Source organism: Cervus canadensis, chromosome X, assembly GCF_019320065.1.
Source record: "Cervus canadensis isolate Bull #8, Minnesota chromosome X, ASM1932006v1, whole genome shotgun sequence".
In the NCBI taxonomy this organism is placed as follows: Eukaryota; Metazoa; Chordata; class Mammalia; order Artiodactyla; family Cervidae; genus Cervus; species Cervus canadensis.
In genome coordinates, this window is record NC_057419.1 from 38,880,418 (window position 1) to 38,897,188 (window position 16,771).

Genomic DNA, 16,771 nt, shown 5'->3' on the forward strand with positions numbered 1-16,771 from the left:
GTAACATGGATGATCCTTGAAAACCTTATGTTAAGTGAAAAAAGACAGTCACAAAAGACCAGAAATTATGTGATTCCATTTAAATGGAATATAGGTTGGTGGTTGCCTAGGGCTAGAGAAGGGGGTGTGGATGGGGAGTGACTGCTAATGGGTATGAGTTTCTTTTGGGGGGTGATGAAAATGTTCTAAAATTAGATTGTGGTGATGGTTGCACAACTCTGAATATACAAAAGTCCGTTGAAATGTACAGTTTAAATGGGTGAATTTTATGGCATGTGAATTATATCTCAATAAAGCTGTTTTAAAAAAACCCTCAGAACTGTACACCTAAAAAAGATAAAGGAGCCACAAGAACCTTTAAAAATAGTCTTAAGAAGGATAAATCTCAAAAGTACAAACATAGTACAAAAAGGGCACTTTTAAATATATTCAGAACAAAAAGCTGAATGAGGAAGAAATAGGTCTCTACCCTGTGTCAGCAGTAGAATAATGATAAATGACAAAGAGGTAAAATTCCTCAATTACTATTTCTGTTTCTGCCTTCTCAGTTCCCAAGAGGGAACTGAAGCCTAATATGAGTAGAGAAGTAGTAAGTGAGAACTCAACTACTTTAATAAGAGTTCAAGTATCTTGGACCAGATGAATTATAGCTGAGGGAACTGTGAGTAATTTCAAACAAGAATGCTGAAGCTATGTCAGTGATATTTGAGTTATCACAGAGAAGGATGTTCCAGAAGAGTGGGCAGATGTAATTTCAATTTTCAGGAAAAAAAAGGTTAAGTTAATTCCATAAATTACAGACCAGTAAGTTTGATATAAGTCTTCTAGATTATTACAGGGATGGAGTATTACAGGGATGGCTTGCAAGAACCTAGAAATGATAGAATAAGCACTAGAAGCCAACTTGAATTCACTTAGAAAAAGTCAATTTAGGCTAATCCTTATTTATTTTTTGCACTGTTAGTAAGCTGGTAGCCATGAGAACTATGGTAGACATAGTATATCTGGATATTAGCAAGGCATTTGACAAAATCTTTTATGACATAAAAGATAAATAAGTATAAATTGAGAAATGGGAGCTGGTTGTTAATTTTTGTTAGCTAGATTAATAATTGCTTGAAAGACCATTCCCAAAGCATGCAGATTACCAGGTCACTGGCATGCTAGAGGAAGGTTTCTAATATTAATAGCATACACCATGGGGTTCTTCTGGCCTTAGGAGCATCATCATTTACATCTAACAACTTAAATGAAGATATGGAAACCATGCTGATGAGGTTTGTAAGTGACAACATCTGGGGAAGGATAGTGAATACTTGGAATGACAGAATCAGTATACTGATTTTAATTATAAGTAGTTGGGGATAAAACAAAACAAAAACTTGCCTGGGCCAGATGAAATCAAACCAAGGACCAGATCCAAATCTCATACCTAAATTAGGAAATTAGTGCAAGGGAAAGAAACAGTTTTTCACCATTTCTGAAATCAGCCTCAAACTTGAATTGTCGATACTGTTAGAACATGACCTGAAATATTCCAGTCAAGACACCAAAACAATAGCAATAAGAGTATTAGAGGTTTTTATCTATGACTGTGGCCGTAATTACTCTCACCCTCTTTTAGACGATCCCCTTCAGCCTTGGTTTTCTTCTGTCTTTCTGATCCAGCAAGGTCTACGAGATGCAGCTTGGAGCGAAAGCTGCTATTCCTGTGAAAATAACAGGATGTAAGCGAGAACGGTACACAACTTTGAGGGTAGGTGAGTATCAAGGCTCATCTGCCTGCTCTCATTTTCTTTCAAGTCAGTCTAAATGGACCGATTCATTACTAGTGCTCAGAGGACTGATGTTTGATTATTTGTCAAATCAAGAAGCAACCTATTATTCAAATTTAGTAAAACTAACATTAAAAATCTTAACTCTTTAAACTGTAACTTACTTGTCACTTTTCTTTCTTTGCTCTATGGAGATTGTGAAGATGGCATGAGATCGAGATGACTGGGAGTTCATAGCTGTGGAGGCCACAGTCCTACAGTTGTTGCCCTGCTCCAAACAGGAAACAGTATCCAGAGCAATGAAAACAGTCTTCTCAGTGAGTCCCACAATCTAATTCGGAGAAAGAAAAAACTCTTATAATTCAACTTCAAATATTTTATCATTTTAGGGTAGCAATGGATAAGTGCCTTCCAGGGAGCCCCAAGTGAAGGTAAGCTTTGGCCCTAAGAACAGTAAGGGCAACACAAATAGCTGTAGTATTTCTCTTTGCTACTTTCTCCTCCATGTGGCCCTATGTTCTTTCCTATATCTTGGGTCCATTTTATACTTCATTTTCACTAGGGAAAATAGCATGGTACAATTTCCACTGGATTAGGAAAACAGGGTCCTAGGTTTGGTACTGTATCTACCCAGGAGAATCTGTGTAAGTTAAAATCTCTTGGAGCCTCTGGAGATTGAACTAGATGATAATGAAGTCTGTTCTAGCCCTAATATGCTACAATTTTAGTATGCCATAACTCCCAAATCAACATCTGTGGCCCTAATTTCTAGTCCTACATTTCAAAACCAAACTCATCTTCCTTCTACCAACAGTGATTCTCTCCACTACTTCTTCATTTCTAGATCTCTATTCTCAAAACTTCAGATTTGCCTTTATTTCCTCCTCTTCCTCCATATTTCATCTATCATCAACTCTCCATAATTCTTCTTTTGAATCCATTGCTTCCTTTTCCTTTCCATATCTACCTGTCTAATCCAGACCCATATTACTTCACATGCCTGAAAAATAAGGCAATTTCCCCAAATTGTCCTCCCTCATCCTAGCCTCTCCTTTTCAATCCATTCTTGTTTAGCCTTCTGAAAATCCTGCTTCCTAAAATGTCACCAAACTCCTAAGCCCCATGTGAAATAATGAGAGTACAAAGAGATTTTAAGATATTCTCCTAACCTCCCAGGAGCTAACTTAGTCAGAGATACACACATAAGATAAAAACTTGATAAAAGTAGCCACAGGAAGTATTAAGTAGCTTATATACTATTCACAGGGATAGAAACTAAGCTCTTTAGTCTGGCTTCATAATCTGGTCTTAACATAGCTCCTATTAGTTCCTAAGACATATCCTCTAATCCAGACAGACTGACCTAGTCTTACTACCCCCATGAGTATATTTTCTGCTTTCCTGCTTTAAGCTATTCCTTACTATAAGAATGCCCTTACTTCTTTACTTACTTCTTACCATCCATCCCATCTGAACAGTACTTACAAACTTTTCCTTACCCACCACAATTTGAATCAGAAATTCACACTTCTCTGTATTGCAAATTTCCCCTCAAATAGTGTTTGGGATTTAATTCCGGCTCTAGTATAGTTTAAGCACACGGAAGATCTTAGCCGGTCAAGAGCTGGCTAAGTACCAACATTCTTTCTGGTGATAGCATGCATTTTACCCAGGTTTCTTATCCCCACCATGCAAATTGTCTTCCTGTATTCCACGCTTATCAGGCTTTCAAAATAGGTCTGATCCTTCAAGCTTTGCCTTAGTGCTTGGTTAATGACTTAACGGCTCAGAAGGAAAAAAAATTCCAGAAGCACAGGCATCTGCCTCTCAGGCACCTGCAGCCTAAATTTCAACTTTTGGTGCAGAGAGAAGGAGAGGGAGATGGATAAGGTATTATTTTACCAAGTCTACTTGTACCAAGTCTACTAAGTCTGCACTACCCTATTCTTATCTACTCCCCTCCTCAAATTCTCCCACTCCAGAATACTCAAGCTGCTGCTCAAACCGAACTCTGCCTGTTTTCAACACTGGCTTCTGGATTTGGCCCACTCCCATATACAAAACTCCCAACCTGGCCTCAAACTTTGTTCAGCTACAGGTCCTCAGCCTACATCTATACCATGTGACAAAAGCCTCTCAAATAAGTGATCTCTTCTTCCTATGGTAAACTCAAAATTTTTATCATCTTACTTTCTAAATATCCTTACAGAGATCTAGCACAATATCTCTTACAGGGCTAACAGAATTTTCTATGACCATGTTCCATATCTGTGCTATCTAATACAGTAGCCACTAGTCACATGAGCACTTGATATGTGGCTGGTGTGACTGAGAGACTGAATTTTAAACTATATTCAGTTGCAGTTCATTTAAGTTTAAATAGCCATTTGTGGCTGGTGACTACCATAACGGACAGCCTAGCCTCAGAACTCTGTAAATAGCCAATAAATATTTAATTGATATTAGCATTCCTTCAAGAGGTAATATGGAGAAGGAAATGGCAACCCACTCCAGTATTCTTGCCTGGAGAATCCCAGGGACAGAGGAGGCCTGGTGGGCTGCCGTCTATGGGGTTGCACAGAGTCAGACACGACTGAAGCAACTTAGCAGCAGCAGCAAGAGGTAATAAGAAGGTGGTAAAACTTCCTTCCCCACAAGAGTTCCCATCTAGGAATTCTAGATTAACAAAGGGAATTAGGACCTAATTCACACAGAACCTAAAAGACTGAGGTGCTAATGGTCATTTAAAACCACAGTGGCAAATAATGGGAATGTGAACAGTTAGAAGTGGCCAACATTTTAAAATAACATCAAATGAGAGACAAACACACCTTTATGCCTTCCTTAGGATCCTCCCGTATATTTATTTGAGAGGCTTTCTCACGAGATGGGCATAGAAGATCCAAGATTTCTTCATTGTAAATCTGGCATTATTGAAAACAAAGTGGTAAAAACAAGATGTCAACAGTGGTAATCAAGGAGTTGTGGGACCACAGGTGATTTTTAAAATTCTTTGACTTTCTGTATTAAAAATTTTTTTTTGCAACAAACATATTTTTTATAATTAAGAAAAGGATTTTAACCCTAAATGTTATCATTGATACTTATAAGAAAAAATTCACATTTATTACTTGTAACAAAATTAAAACTGCTATCTTGAGAGTGAGCTTCTTAGGAATAGTAGACACAATGAAAAGTTACATGGGTATCTAAATTCAGTTCTTTGATGGTCATAACAACATCAACTTCACCGATTTTGTTAAAATGTAAGTAATAGGTCCTTATTGGAGGGTGAATGGCAATGAATATTTCAACAACAACCAGAACTTTAAGTACTGTGTCATAGTAAGCACCATGTTTGTTTGTTAAATTATATACATTTAATTACTGCTCCTTAAAGATAAGACATCCTATCACTGCTATGGAATCAACCAGGTAGATTATCATAAGTTCTAAGTTCTCTAGGTATGTGTTTCTGGTATCATGAGGGCTAGATGTAATTGGTCAGTCTATTTGTATACTACTATATACTAGAATGAAAATATCCACAAAAGCAGGGACTTTTGTTTTGTTCACTGATATATCCCAAATACCTAAAACAGGGCCTGTAACACAGTAGGTACTCAATAAATATCTGTTGAATAAACACTCTATCATTACTTACACAGCTCAATACTTCACCCAGTTTTTATAAACATTCTTCATGGAGTAGCAGCATGATCACTCAAGCCTCAAAACAGTAAAGGGATATCAAATATTTTTCTAAAGACTCTACAGGGAATCAATAATAGAGGCCAAACTCAAAGTATTCCTATCTTCTTTTTATATGGGAATGCCAACTTCTCTAACAATCAGATTAAACAGACTATTCTGACAAGGAAAGAACTGGGTGAGAGCCAGATCCAACTGAGCCAGTAAGTTTTCTCTATCAATTTATTAAAATGCAATTTACTAAAAATTCAATTTATTAATTTGACTCATACCAGGAAAAATTCAATTTGCATTTATTTTTCTACCCAAAGATAAATTTGAATTCAGAATAAAGATAAATCATTTACCTCCAAGTATGATACTTTCAGAGTAAATTCGAAGTCACTCTTTTTATCAATTTCTTTGAAGAGCAGTTGTATTACCCTAGGAATGACCCCAACTGTTGGTTCATTTTCTTGCTCTGCAGTATATGCACCTCCCATCGAATAGGTTTTTCCAGAGCCAGTCTGCCCATAGGCCAAGACGGTTGCATTGTATCCTGGCAAAACAGAAGTCACATGTGTAGTGATGACTCAAATATTTTCATCCAATCAATGTCCTCCATTTCTTTCAGTAATTACTTGTAGCAGAACTGAGACTGCTCTCTGGACACAACGGTCTCTTGGGAATGTCAGACACAAAGAATAATTATATGGGTGCCATGACTTTGCACTACTCCAAATAAGCAAAGAAGAAAAATATCTAACCCACATGTGTGCTTCTCTTGCTAGCTCTTAAAAGCTAGGAAGTAAAACACTTAAAAAGATATGACTGAGATAATGATAGTGACCAAGTCACTGTCTAAAGGCCATTCAGGGTTTTAGAATTCTGCTTTCTACCTGAACAATTCTAAATTATGGGAATTGAATGGAAGTCTTAGAAAATGCATGGATAGAAGGGATTCAAACATGTATTTCTTTGATTAACAAAGTCTTCATTTGAACCCTATTATCAGGTTCCTCATAGAAATGTCATCATTTAAGTATGATTCAATGTGATGTATGTATGTCCTTTTTTTTTTTTTCCTTTTTGAGAGAACTTATTCATCTAAATGAAGACCTTGATGTTCTGGAAGATCTTAAGATGTTACATTGAGATTTTTACTGTAATAGATTGCTAATATCAACTGGCATGACTCTGGGGCAAGAGAATAACATTTCATAATCATCTGCAATATCACAGATGTGTATATATACTAATAACTGGGGAAATCAAGTTTTAGCACTTTTTACAAAAAATTCAGGGTGCTGTTGAGCTGACTGAAAAATACTGGCTTTATCTTTGCAGCTGAGAGCAATATTAACCAAACACATATATATTGAAATCACTTTCTACTTTATATTGCCTCTAAAGACTATAATTCCCATAGTTTCCCAAGTTAAGACTATGAAAGTAAGGGACCTGGAGACACACAAACAGGGCAGCGGCAGTGACGAAGACACTGATGATGACAGCAGCAGCGTTGAACAAGGTGGTGGGGGTTACTCAGTGCGGCTGCCAGGTGAACTCTGTATGGCTTTTCAGTTTAGTTGAAATTCCCTCCATGGCCTTCTGGAGTCCCTTGTTGTGTCTCCAGAGTAAATTTAAATTACTCTACATTTCATCAATGTTGGAATGGCAAGAGAAGGGGGAAATTGATTTGGGGTGAAAAGGTATAATGAACTGTAAACTCCATAAAAATATCTCAAAAACAAAGATGAGTGAAAAGAAACCAGAGCCTTTGGATTTCGTGAAAGATTTCCAGGGATACCTGACTCAGCAGACTCATCATGTCAACATGATTTCTGGATCAGTTAGTGGGGACAAAGAAGTAGAGGCTCTTCAGGGAGCTGGAACAGATGGTGATCAAAATGGACTCAATCACCCATCTGTTGAAGTTTCCTTGGATGAAAACTCAGGAATGTTAGTAAATGGGTTTGAAAGGACCTTTGATGGAAAGCTCAAGTGTCGATACTGCAACTATGCCAGCAAAGGCACTGCCTGGCTCACTGAACACATTTAAATCCACACAGGTGAGAAACTTCATTGATGTCACTTATGCCCATGTGCATCTGCCTATGATCATCATCTGGAAGCCCGTATGTGTTCCCATATAGGAGAAAAACCATACAAATGTGGATTGTGTTCCTTTTGCTGCAGTGATTGAAGCATCCTGTCCCATCATCAAAAGCACAAATCTAAAATGGCACTAGGTTAAAGGTACTTGGTCTTCCTTAAGCAGCAAGAGAATGTGTGGGGGTTTACAAAAGAAAATTAGCAATCTGAGCTATAGCAGAAGAGCACTAATCAACTTAAGCCTACCTTCCACAGTGGTTCAGGAGCCAGACTACCTTAATGATTTTATCCATGAAATCCCAAATATCCAGACTGACTTCTATGAAAGTATGGCAAAAACCACACCAACAGGTGGCCTGCCAAGAGACCCCCAAGAACTCATGGTTGACAACCCATTAAACCAGCTCTCAACTCTAGCAGGACAGTTGTCCAGTTTGCCACTTGAAAACCAAAACCTCGCACCCCCTGATGTAGTTCCCTGCACCAAGAAGCCTTTCACTGATGCAGCAGCCCTCTACCCAGGCAGTAGTTTCTGTCGTGTCAGCAAGTATCCCTTAGAGATCCTCTCCCACCAGCCCTGAACCTCAGCCGTCACACAGTCACAGGAACTACAGCCCAGTGGGAGGTCCAAGCAGTGAACCAAGTGCCCACACGAGTAGTCTGAGCATGGGAAACAGCCAGCCGAGCACTCCAGCTCCCGCCCTGCTATATAAATCTAGAGTAAATAAATTTGAATAGGAGGCTGTCATTTTTATATTGTGTAATAACTAGCTTACTCTGAGGACAGCTTGGTCTCACAGTAAAATATATTGTTACTAACTCTTGCTTTCCTGTGTACTTTGCAAAATTTTTAAAATTTGATTCAAATCTTGAAAGTGTTACTAACTGGCTTCTTAAAGCAAACATTGTAACTATTAAGTATTAACTAAAAAGCACTTCTACACTTACAGTAAGTGAAAGGGACATATTGGTGGTATGTGTCTACAAAAACCCCAAAGTGCCAAATTAATGTATCTTCTGCCCTCTCTTCCAAATGCTACAAAGCCATTAGAATGAGTTCTTGTGGTTTAACATCTAAACTAATCTCCATTGCACTGTTGAAAGAGCAGCATCAAGGAGTTTCTCCACATAACTCTCCTTGTCAATCTGAGGCTTGTGAATCTAAAGTCTGCAGTCTGTTCTGCTGTTGCTTTTAGCACTTACAGCTCAGATTAGTTTTAGAGCAGTCACTTCCAAATGTGTAACTTGGCCCTTGTATGTATATATTGTCAGAAACAGGATGCTGTCATTTTGACACTTTTGTGGCTATTTTTTTTCTACTTATTCTTCATATAAAAGCAATATTTAGCCTCCAACTAATACAAAAAAATAAATTAAAAAAAAAAGCAATACCACAAAATAGAAAATGAAAGCTTTCATTAAACAAAAAGGAGGACCTCTCATGCTAGAACCAGTTTATTAACTGTATATTCTGGGCCAGGTAGTGACCAACACATTTTTTTTTTTCTGACAAGGAAGAAAGAAAGAGCAATGTTTGAAAGAGCAATTTAGTTCAGATTTTTTTTTCAGAACTATAAACTAGAATGTATAATTTTAAAATTCGTATGAATTAAAGTTGGAATACAGTTGTATTCCAAAGGTATCAATTCTTGAAAGCTAGTTAATTCTAAACGCACTATATTTTTGAAGCAAATCTACACTAGAAACTTTTTTGGTATTGTATTTTTTAAAATATTTAAGGTTTAATTTAAATTTTTTGTGAGTTAAATTCTATATTGGAAAGATGTTGGTATCTTCCATTAAGTATTAAATGTTTCTCCCATTTTATTTTTAATCAAATATTTTATAGAAATGAGTTGAGAAAAGCTTAACATGGACTATTTATAATATTTCACTGTTAACAGGCAATGTTCTGAAACTAAATTTATTTTTGTTCAGTGAATATAACTAGATTTTAAAGCTGGTAGATAATTTATCTCCACTAATATTTTTTTAAGAAACTGTAAAGGGATTAACAGGGAATAATTTTATTTCAGATTTTTATTAATATAGTATGTAGCTACAACTTCTTGAAACTCAAGTAAAGGATATACTTTTACTTTGAAAAAATTTCACTAGCTATTTTCCAGTGCCATTTCATTTTAGAAATAGGTGTTTGCCATTCATCTGCAGAACTGTTTGACAAAGGGAATATTTACTAAAAAAAAAAAAAGTCCAGAGATAAACTTCATTTAAGTTCTACAAAAATGGATGTATTATTATTTTTTTAATTCTCTACTAGGGACTTTTCATTAAGTAGTCTTAGAGGATATATGATTTCTAGAACTTAGTTTTGTTAATATGTACTTTGATGTAAAGAACGTATTTTGTATGTAAAACATAAAACTTGAGTATGGTTGCAAAACACACTACATTGTTTAGGGATTCCAGAAATCAGTTTAATGCTGGAATAACTATTTAGTATGTAATTCATATTGTGAATGAAGTCTTGCTTTTGTGATATATGAACAAAAAAAATCACACTTTCAAAAAAAGAAACAGAATATAACAGTAGAACTTTAACATTCTTATGAAGTTGTGACGGTACATTCTGTGAAAGATAACAGAATAATACAGGGTCTGGATGCCATATTTTTCTTTAGGAATGGCTAAAGGAAAGGAGGGATGGTTAATTAGAAGAAAATTAGAATAAAATAATGGTCCTCCAAATATATAGATAGGAAAAAGTTTAACTTTATAATGGAGATGTCTGGCAGATATCACCTTAATCAAATGATCATAAAGAACATCAGTAGTAATGGAACAAATCAAAATTGTGTGCTGTCCCATAGGATTCAATGAGAAGAATATTGCACCACTTCTGCGATATTCCTGCTAAAGATATACAATCTGAATCTAATCATAAACAAACAGTTACAAACTTGGCTTGTGATTTTCAAAACTGTCATGATCATGAAAGTCAAAAGACTAAATGAGTTTTATAATAAAGAAGACAGTACAACTAAATACACCATATGACTTTGGACTAGATCCTTTTGCTATATAGGACATTATTGGGACAACTGGTGAAACTTGAATGAGGTCTGAGTACCAGATGGTAGTGATGTAACAATTCTAATTTCATGATTTTGATGGTCGTATTGTAGTTACATAGGAGAAAGCTCCTGTTTGTAGCAAATACACACTAAAGTATTCAGGGGACCATCAGGTCAACAACTCATGTCAAAGGGTTCAGAAAAAAAAAGTACTTTATGCTGTTCCTGCAACATTTGTTTGAAATTAAGTTTGAAATTACTGCTTTACTATTTTAAAAATCTGAAACAAAGTGTTCAATGTGTCTTAAGCCATGACATCATTTTAAAAAGTGAAAAAAAAATGTGAGTAGCTGTTGCCTGGAAGAAGGCTTCTGTTTGTCTAGAGGGATGAACTAATGTCACTGGGTAGAAATTACTGTGAAGCAAATTTCATCTCAATATAATCTAACACAATTAGAGTAGTCCAAAAACCAATCTGTGATATTTCTGTCAAAGAAAAAAATTTTAACCAGACGCTGGAAGTTCACTTAACAGAGATATTTCTAGAAAGCACTTTACTTTGGATGGAAAGAAAAATAGACTAGATGATGTATAAATATCCCTTTGAACTTTAAAGGACTAGTATGCCGAGGTTCTACTTCTTTTAAATCCTTTGAATCTTGAATAACCACTGTACTAGACTAACAATTAGACACCCCTCTGGCACTGCTCCCTTCTTCAGAACTTTGCCGTAGTCTTAAATAACACTAAAGCACTGGCTTCTTTCTGTAATCAAGATTATTAACTGGCCAGTGTATTCAGGGGCTTTAGGAAATCTCAAAGGTTTTAACAATTAAAATACTTTTGTCTAAAAAAATGAAGCAAAAAGTTTAATATTTCTTATGTGTTTAAAAGTGTGTACGTAGTCGTCTACTTTCACTCCTACCCCTGGACTTTGAACTCTTTCAGGGCCCAGAAGCTGTATTATTTACCTCTGAATTCCTCAAGAGGTTTTGCAGTGCCTGGGCCTCAACTAGTCCCTCATCAGCACCCATCAAAGAACTTAAAATCTAAGGAGGTTTCAGAGCAAACAATCAAAAACATACACAAGCCAACGACGAGCGGAACCATAGAAAGCAAACACAGCATAAAGGTACTTTCATTGGGTTAGTTCTTAGGTTGTGGGCTTTTTGAAGGCAGGACTCATGTTTCATCCATTCCTGTATTGGCAGCACCCAATCACAGTGCCTGACACATAGTGTATGTTCAAGAACCTTTTGAAGAATCAACCAGTCTCACCTTTAAATACGCCTTTTATGAGTGGTGCTACTGCTGTATTGAAGACTTCCTCCTGTTCAGTAGAGGGGTCAAACACAAAATCGTAGGTAAAGGATTTGTCAGTACCAACCACCACCTAGAGAAGGCAAGCGACAAGGAGTAAGTAAAAAAAAGAAAGGCTAGACCATGCCCCTCACTGCTATTTGGCACCAGCTGTTCAGAGGGAGGCCCAGGACTCCACTACGCACCTGAGGTTCCCCGGGTACGAAGGAAAGGCACATTTGGCAGCCCTCATCAATCTCTTTGGGGACCAAAGGGCGACATCGCAGTGCCACTCTTACAGGAATGCCCTTCACCTCTTCCTTCATGATCCTACTTCCGCACCGTCTCTGCTGAGGGTAAAAAAAAGAAAAAGATGCTCTTTGATAAACCTTGGTAGGTCGGCAGGAGTGGGAGAGCGTCCTCCTTCAGCTCTGGCCCTCCTTGGAGGGTGTGGTGGGTTAGGGAAGTCGGCGGTAGCCTACGGCGGCAGCCTTTCCCTCCCAGCGGGATCGCTGCCTCGGGAAAGTCACTGTCTCTCGGACTTGGCCACGACAGGACTGCCCATCACCCTGACCCTCTGAAAACAGCGAAGTGGCCTCTGAAATGGAAAGCAAAAGCCCAGCGGAGACGACGACAAAGAACCAAAGCACCAGGGTCCCGGGAAGGGCAGATCCTGAGCTAAGGTGCCCCCTTAACTCACCAAACTAAACGTCCCTTACCAGGTCTCCCGCCGCCCTGTCCCAACCAGAGCTTTAACCGCCAAGTTTCAAATCACTCCCGGAGGCGCCAGCCAATCGGAGCGTAGACAGCCTGAAGGCGGAGCACGCACGCGGCGCGCGCAGGAAGACGCATGGGAGGGGGACTTGCGCGTCGCGCCCTGACCCCGCCTCTTTCCGACTCAGCCTAACATCCGCTTCCGGTTCCCAGGCTGACTAGGCGGTGAGCTGACTCGGCGCCTGAGGCCTGCGGGTTGGAGAGGTAGTAAAGACAACTTTTACAGTGCTGTGGGCACAGGACTCAGGCACAGTGCGGGAAAGAGATCTGGAAGGCGGCTGGTGGTGAAGGAAAGGCCAATCTGCAGACCTCCACCATTACTGATCACATTAGGGAATGTGGGGCGGTGCCTTGCCCCGAGTTTCTATGGATAGTTGGAATCAGTATTCCGCTGAATTTCGAAAGTAGTCAGATATTTTTAGATTCGATCCCGATTTCCTCCTCTCTAGAATGAGGACGGTAACATATGTTTCACAAGATTGTTGTGAGAAAGCAGATTGTTTCTATAGTGTATCTATAGACAGGTTGTTGGCATCCAAATATTCAGCCAAGTTGATAGTTTTCTTCCTTCTCTCCCAAAATCTATCACCTACCTAGAACTGGGCTGGGCGTATAGACTGACAGTCTTGGAATGGGTTGGGATTGTTTTCTGAAACTTGCTGGGCTGTTTTCCCTTTTAAACCATTTTCATCCGCTTTGATTCATGCTTCCATTCCAGGTCCTTGCTGGAGATGGACAGCCGGATTCCTTATGATGACTACCCGGTGGTTTTCCTGCCTGCCTATGAGAATCCCCCAGCATGGATTCCTCCTCATGAGGTGGGAACCATCTGTACAAGGAATTTTTTTTCCCATAGGCACAGGATGATATATGAAAGGTAGGATGGCAGTTAGAAAGCTCAAGGGAGAGTGAATCTTAGCTAGAAGTTGGATTCTGAGCAACTGGGCCCCTTGGGAGCTTCTTGTGGAATCTTCCTACCAGAGTCCATTACACCAGAGAAATCTGGAAATTCAGAGCCCTAATTTTCATTCTGTTGAGGTAAAGAAGTGAGGGGCTCCTGGGCTGCTAGCATTTCCCCATTGCTATCCATCTACCTGTTTGGACAGTGTTATCTGTTTTACTTAAACTAAGTCCATGATTTCACCTTCTCCTGGCTTCAGGGTGATGTGTTTGTGTTCTGGATGAAAGTAGTAAGCCTGATAATAAGATTTCTGGGGTTGCTATGTCTTGCAGAGGGTATACCATCCAGACTACAACAATGAGTTGACCCAGTTTCTGCCCCGCATCGTTACACTGAAGAAGCCCCCCGGAGCTCAGGTGAGCTTATGGAACAATTGCCTCTTATTTCAGGCTAGGTTTGTCCATACCAGGCCCAGAAGCTGGCCATGGTTGGGGGAGATGAACTGGGAAGCAGATAAGAAGGTGAAGAAACTTCCTTTTATGAGCAGAAAAGCTGAGATGCCACTTCCACAACTTCTGACTGCTCTCTGAGGGGCATAAGGCAAGCTATCATACATTGATGCTACTGATATTCCTGTGTTTGTGGTCTGTATTGAGCCCCCTTTTGTGCTCTTGTCTTACAGTTGGGGTTTAACATCCGAGGAGGAAAGGCCTCCCAGCTGGGCATCTTTATCTCCAAGGTGCGTCTGCCTGGTAGGCAATATGGATAGCTACTTCCCTTTGTTATCGGATTGCTGAACCCTGATGTCCCAAGGCTGGGGAGAAGGATGATTCAGTAGACTTATAGAATGGGCATAGTGAGACTGTCCTTGCCCACTTACAACTTCCTACCTTGCAAGCCACCTGTTTCCCCACATCATCTCTCTCTCTCACACACACAACCAGTATAGGACCTTACATTTGAACAGCACTTAATTTCACTTACATTGTTTGAAATTATCCTACCTTGATCATATATATTCTCTCCTTACCAACAGGTGATTCCTGACTCTGATGCACATCGAGCAGGACTTCAGGAAGGGGACCAAGTCCTAGCTGTGAATGATGTGGATTTCCAAGATATTGAGCACAGCAAGGTGAGCACAGCACCTGGGCTGTGGTGAGGCTAGAAGCCATCCCAGGTAGGATGCAGCAGATAAGATTAGTCTAATGTGTAACTTGATAAGAAAGAATTTCACCTTGATAAGAGGAAGGCAGCTATTGGTGACCCAGAAGGTTGGAGTGGCAAACTACTTTCCTCCTGTTACGATTCTGTCCTGGGTTGTATCTCTTCATTTGTACAAGCTGCCATGTTCCTTCCAGGCTGTTGAGATCCTGAAGACAGCTCGAGAAATCAGCATGAGGGTCCGTTTCTTTCCCTACAGTAAGTGCCTCTCTCTTTTTTGCTTACCTGGTAGGACCCTCAGTGGGAACTCTTTAAATACTGATTGAGGCCCCACAAGTTGGTGATGGGGAGTTGGGAGCTCAGGCCAGAAAATAACCTGTGCTTTTCTTCCTTTTCTTTCTTGTTTTCCCCAAGATTATCATCGCCAGAAAGAGAGGACTGTGCACTAGAGAGTTGCAACCCACAGCCCTCTACATGGGATCTCCTAGGACAAGCTAGCTAGGTCTCAGGGAAACCACTTGGGAAACTACTCTCAGCCTCACCCTGGGAGAGAGGAGTCGGGAGGATGGGGAGACAGCGAGACCCTGCACTGAGCCAGCCAGCCAACTGCATTTTCCCAACTGTCCTGTGCTTTGAGTTCCCTAGGTTTCTGTGTGGGCTTCATACCCTGGAAGGAGAAGGATGGTGATGTCTAGGTATCTCTTAGCCTGTGGAGAACCCTGCTAGAGAAGGCAGCTGACATTTATTGAATACCATGTGCTAGGCAATTCCACAAATGTCATGTCATTTTCATTAGCATATACAAATCAGTAGAAAAAAGGATCTTGGGGGCCTCCCCGCTAATCTGCCTGACCATCTCATCCCATCCTTATACTATATACCCATACACTTTGGAGACTGCAGCGGAACCCTGTTTTCCTCCCCTCCCTCATTCTATTTTCTCCCTGCAAAAGAGTAAAACACAATGCTGAGGACATGTTGGTGTGACTTTTGAATGATACTGGTTGGGTGGTAAATGCTTTTGAGATAAAAATAAAAGCTCTTCCAAAGAGAGGAACCACTAGAAGCAACAGAGGAACACTATATGTGCTTCACAATTATCTCTTTCTGGCCAGAACGTTAGGGAGACCCAGGAAGCTTATCTGCAGTATGACTGAGGAATGGGTATAGAGTGAGGGGTACTGGAGGAAACAGTGTCCCTTCCCCCATGAACTATGGCCACTTCTGTTCAGGGACCAGTATTAATATAGTCTGTCTTCTCTTTTCCCAGATTCTTTCATCTGGAACATAAACTAAGGGAGAGGCTTAGATGCATTTCTTTTCAGGGATAGTAGTAAGCAATCGGTTTCCAATTTCCACCTGGTCGGTTGAGTAGTACTGACTGCTTGCTGATTTCCCCCTTGTCTTCACCCCAACCCCCAAATAGCCTTCTGCCATGTTCTTAGCAATCCATTGTTAGATATTCCAGGCCACATGTAATGCCATTGACATGTTCACAATACCCATTAAGAATAGAAAGTTATCTAATGAGGTATGGGGTGAAGTTGTACCCCATAATGAAAGTCCCAAATTTTCCTTGAAGAATCCTGGGAAACTTCAATATATATTTTGAGGCCTTTCCCCCTGAAGAGTGATGCTGTTGGTTTGAGATGTAGCCTAAATGTCTGATTTTTTAAAAATATATTTATTTTTTATTTTTTGTACTTAAAGATCTTTTTATTCGAAGTCACAGTACAATTGTGTACATCAGCTATGCCTCAGTTTTTAAAAATCACAATTAGAAGGCTGCACCTCTGCACTTTTCAGCACCGCTTCTACTCATGTTGCCACAGTTAACTCACTTTGCCACTCTACTCTCCCCAAATGTTGCACAAACCAACCAATTTACTGACTCTGCCAAGCACTAATCAACCAGGGTTTCCATGCCACTTCTTTTTAATGAATTTGAGTAAGTCTTCAAATACAGGAAACTGTTCTAAATAGTAGTAACATATCTCTGTGAGGAAGTTCTGGTTCTT

General features: G+C 39.5%; 3 protein-coding genes and 1 pseudogene across 6 annotated transcripts in view; 3 read left to right on the plus strand and 1 right to left on the minus strand.

Annotated features, from left to right (window-relative positions):
• KIF4A (kinesin family member 4A) overlaps nt 1-12,699 on the minus strand; it is a 143,224-nt gene extending 130,525 nt beyond the window's left edge. The window contains exons 1-7 of one of the 4 annotated variants that reach the window (XM_043458802.1): nt 12,634-12,699; nt 12,121-12,264; nt 11,894-12,008; nt 5,834-6,024; nt 4,607-4,699; nt 1,940-2,106; nt 1,615-1,709 (exon numbers count right to left, since the gene is read on the minus strand). In XM_043458802.1, coding sequence (XP_043314737.1) covers nt 1,615-1,709; nt 1,940-2,106; nt 4,607-4,699; nt 5,834-6,024; nt 11,894-12,008; nt 12,121-12,240 — 781 coding nt within the window. In that variant the 5' untranslated portion in view covers nt 12,241-12,264; nt 12,634-12,699. Of the gene's footprint in view, nt 1-1,614; nt 1,710-1,939; nt 2,107-4,606; nt 4,700-5,833; nt 6,025-11,893; nt 12,009-12,120; nt 12,265-12,614 lie in introns of all 4 variants that reach the window. The other 3 variants (XM_043458803.1, XM_043458805.1, XM_043458804.1) reach the window with 3 other exon arrangements.
• Nucleotides 7,222-8,318, plus strand: LOC122434664 (annotated as a pseudogene).
• Nucleotides 12,700-12,777: 78 nt separating the features above from the next.
• On the plus strand, nt 12,778-15,729 carry PDZD11 (PDZ domain containing 11). The gene is made up of 7 exons (XM_043457883.1): nt 12,778-12,892; nt 13,407-13,506; nt 13,922-14,005; nt 14,272-14,328; nt 14,626-14,724; nt 14,951-15,011; nt 15,168-15,729. The coding sequence occupies exons 2-7, from the start codon at nt 13,420-13,422 to the stop codon at nt 15,200-15,202; spliced, it is 423 nt and encodes a 140-aa protein (XP_043313818.1). The 5' UTR covers nt 12,778-12,892; nt 13,407-13,419; the 3' UTR covers nt 15,203-15,729.
• The window catches only part of P2RY4 (pyrimidinergic receptor P2Y4), a 36,035-nt gene continuing 33,917 nt past the window's right edge, over nt 14,654-16,771 (plus strand). Inside the window, exons 1-2 of the mRNA XM_043457880.1 lie at nt 14,654-14,724; nt 14,951-15,011. The gene's annotated coding sequence lies outside the window, so the exon portion shown is untranslated. The remainder of the gene's footprint in view (nt 14,725-14,950; nt 15,012-16,771) is intronic.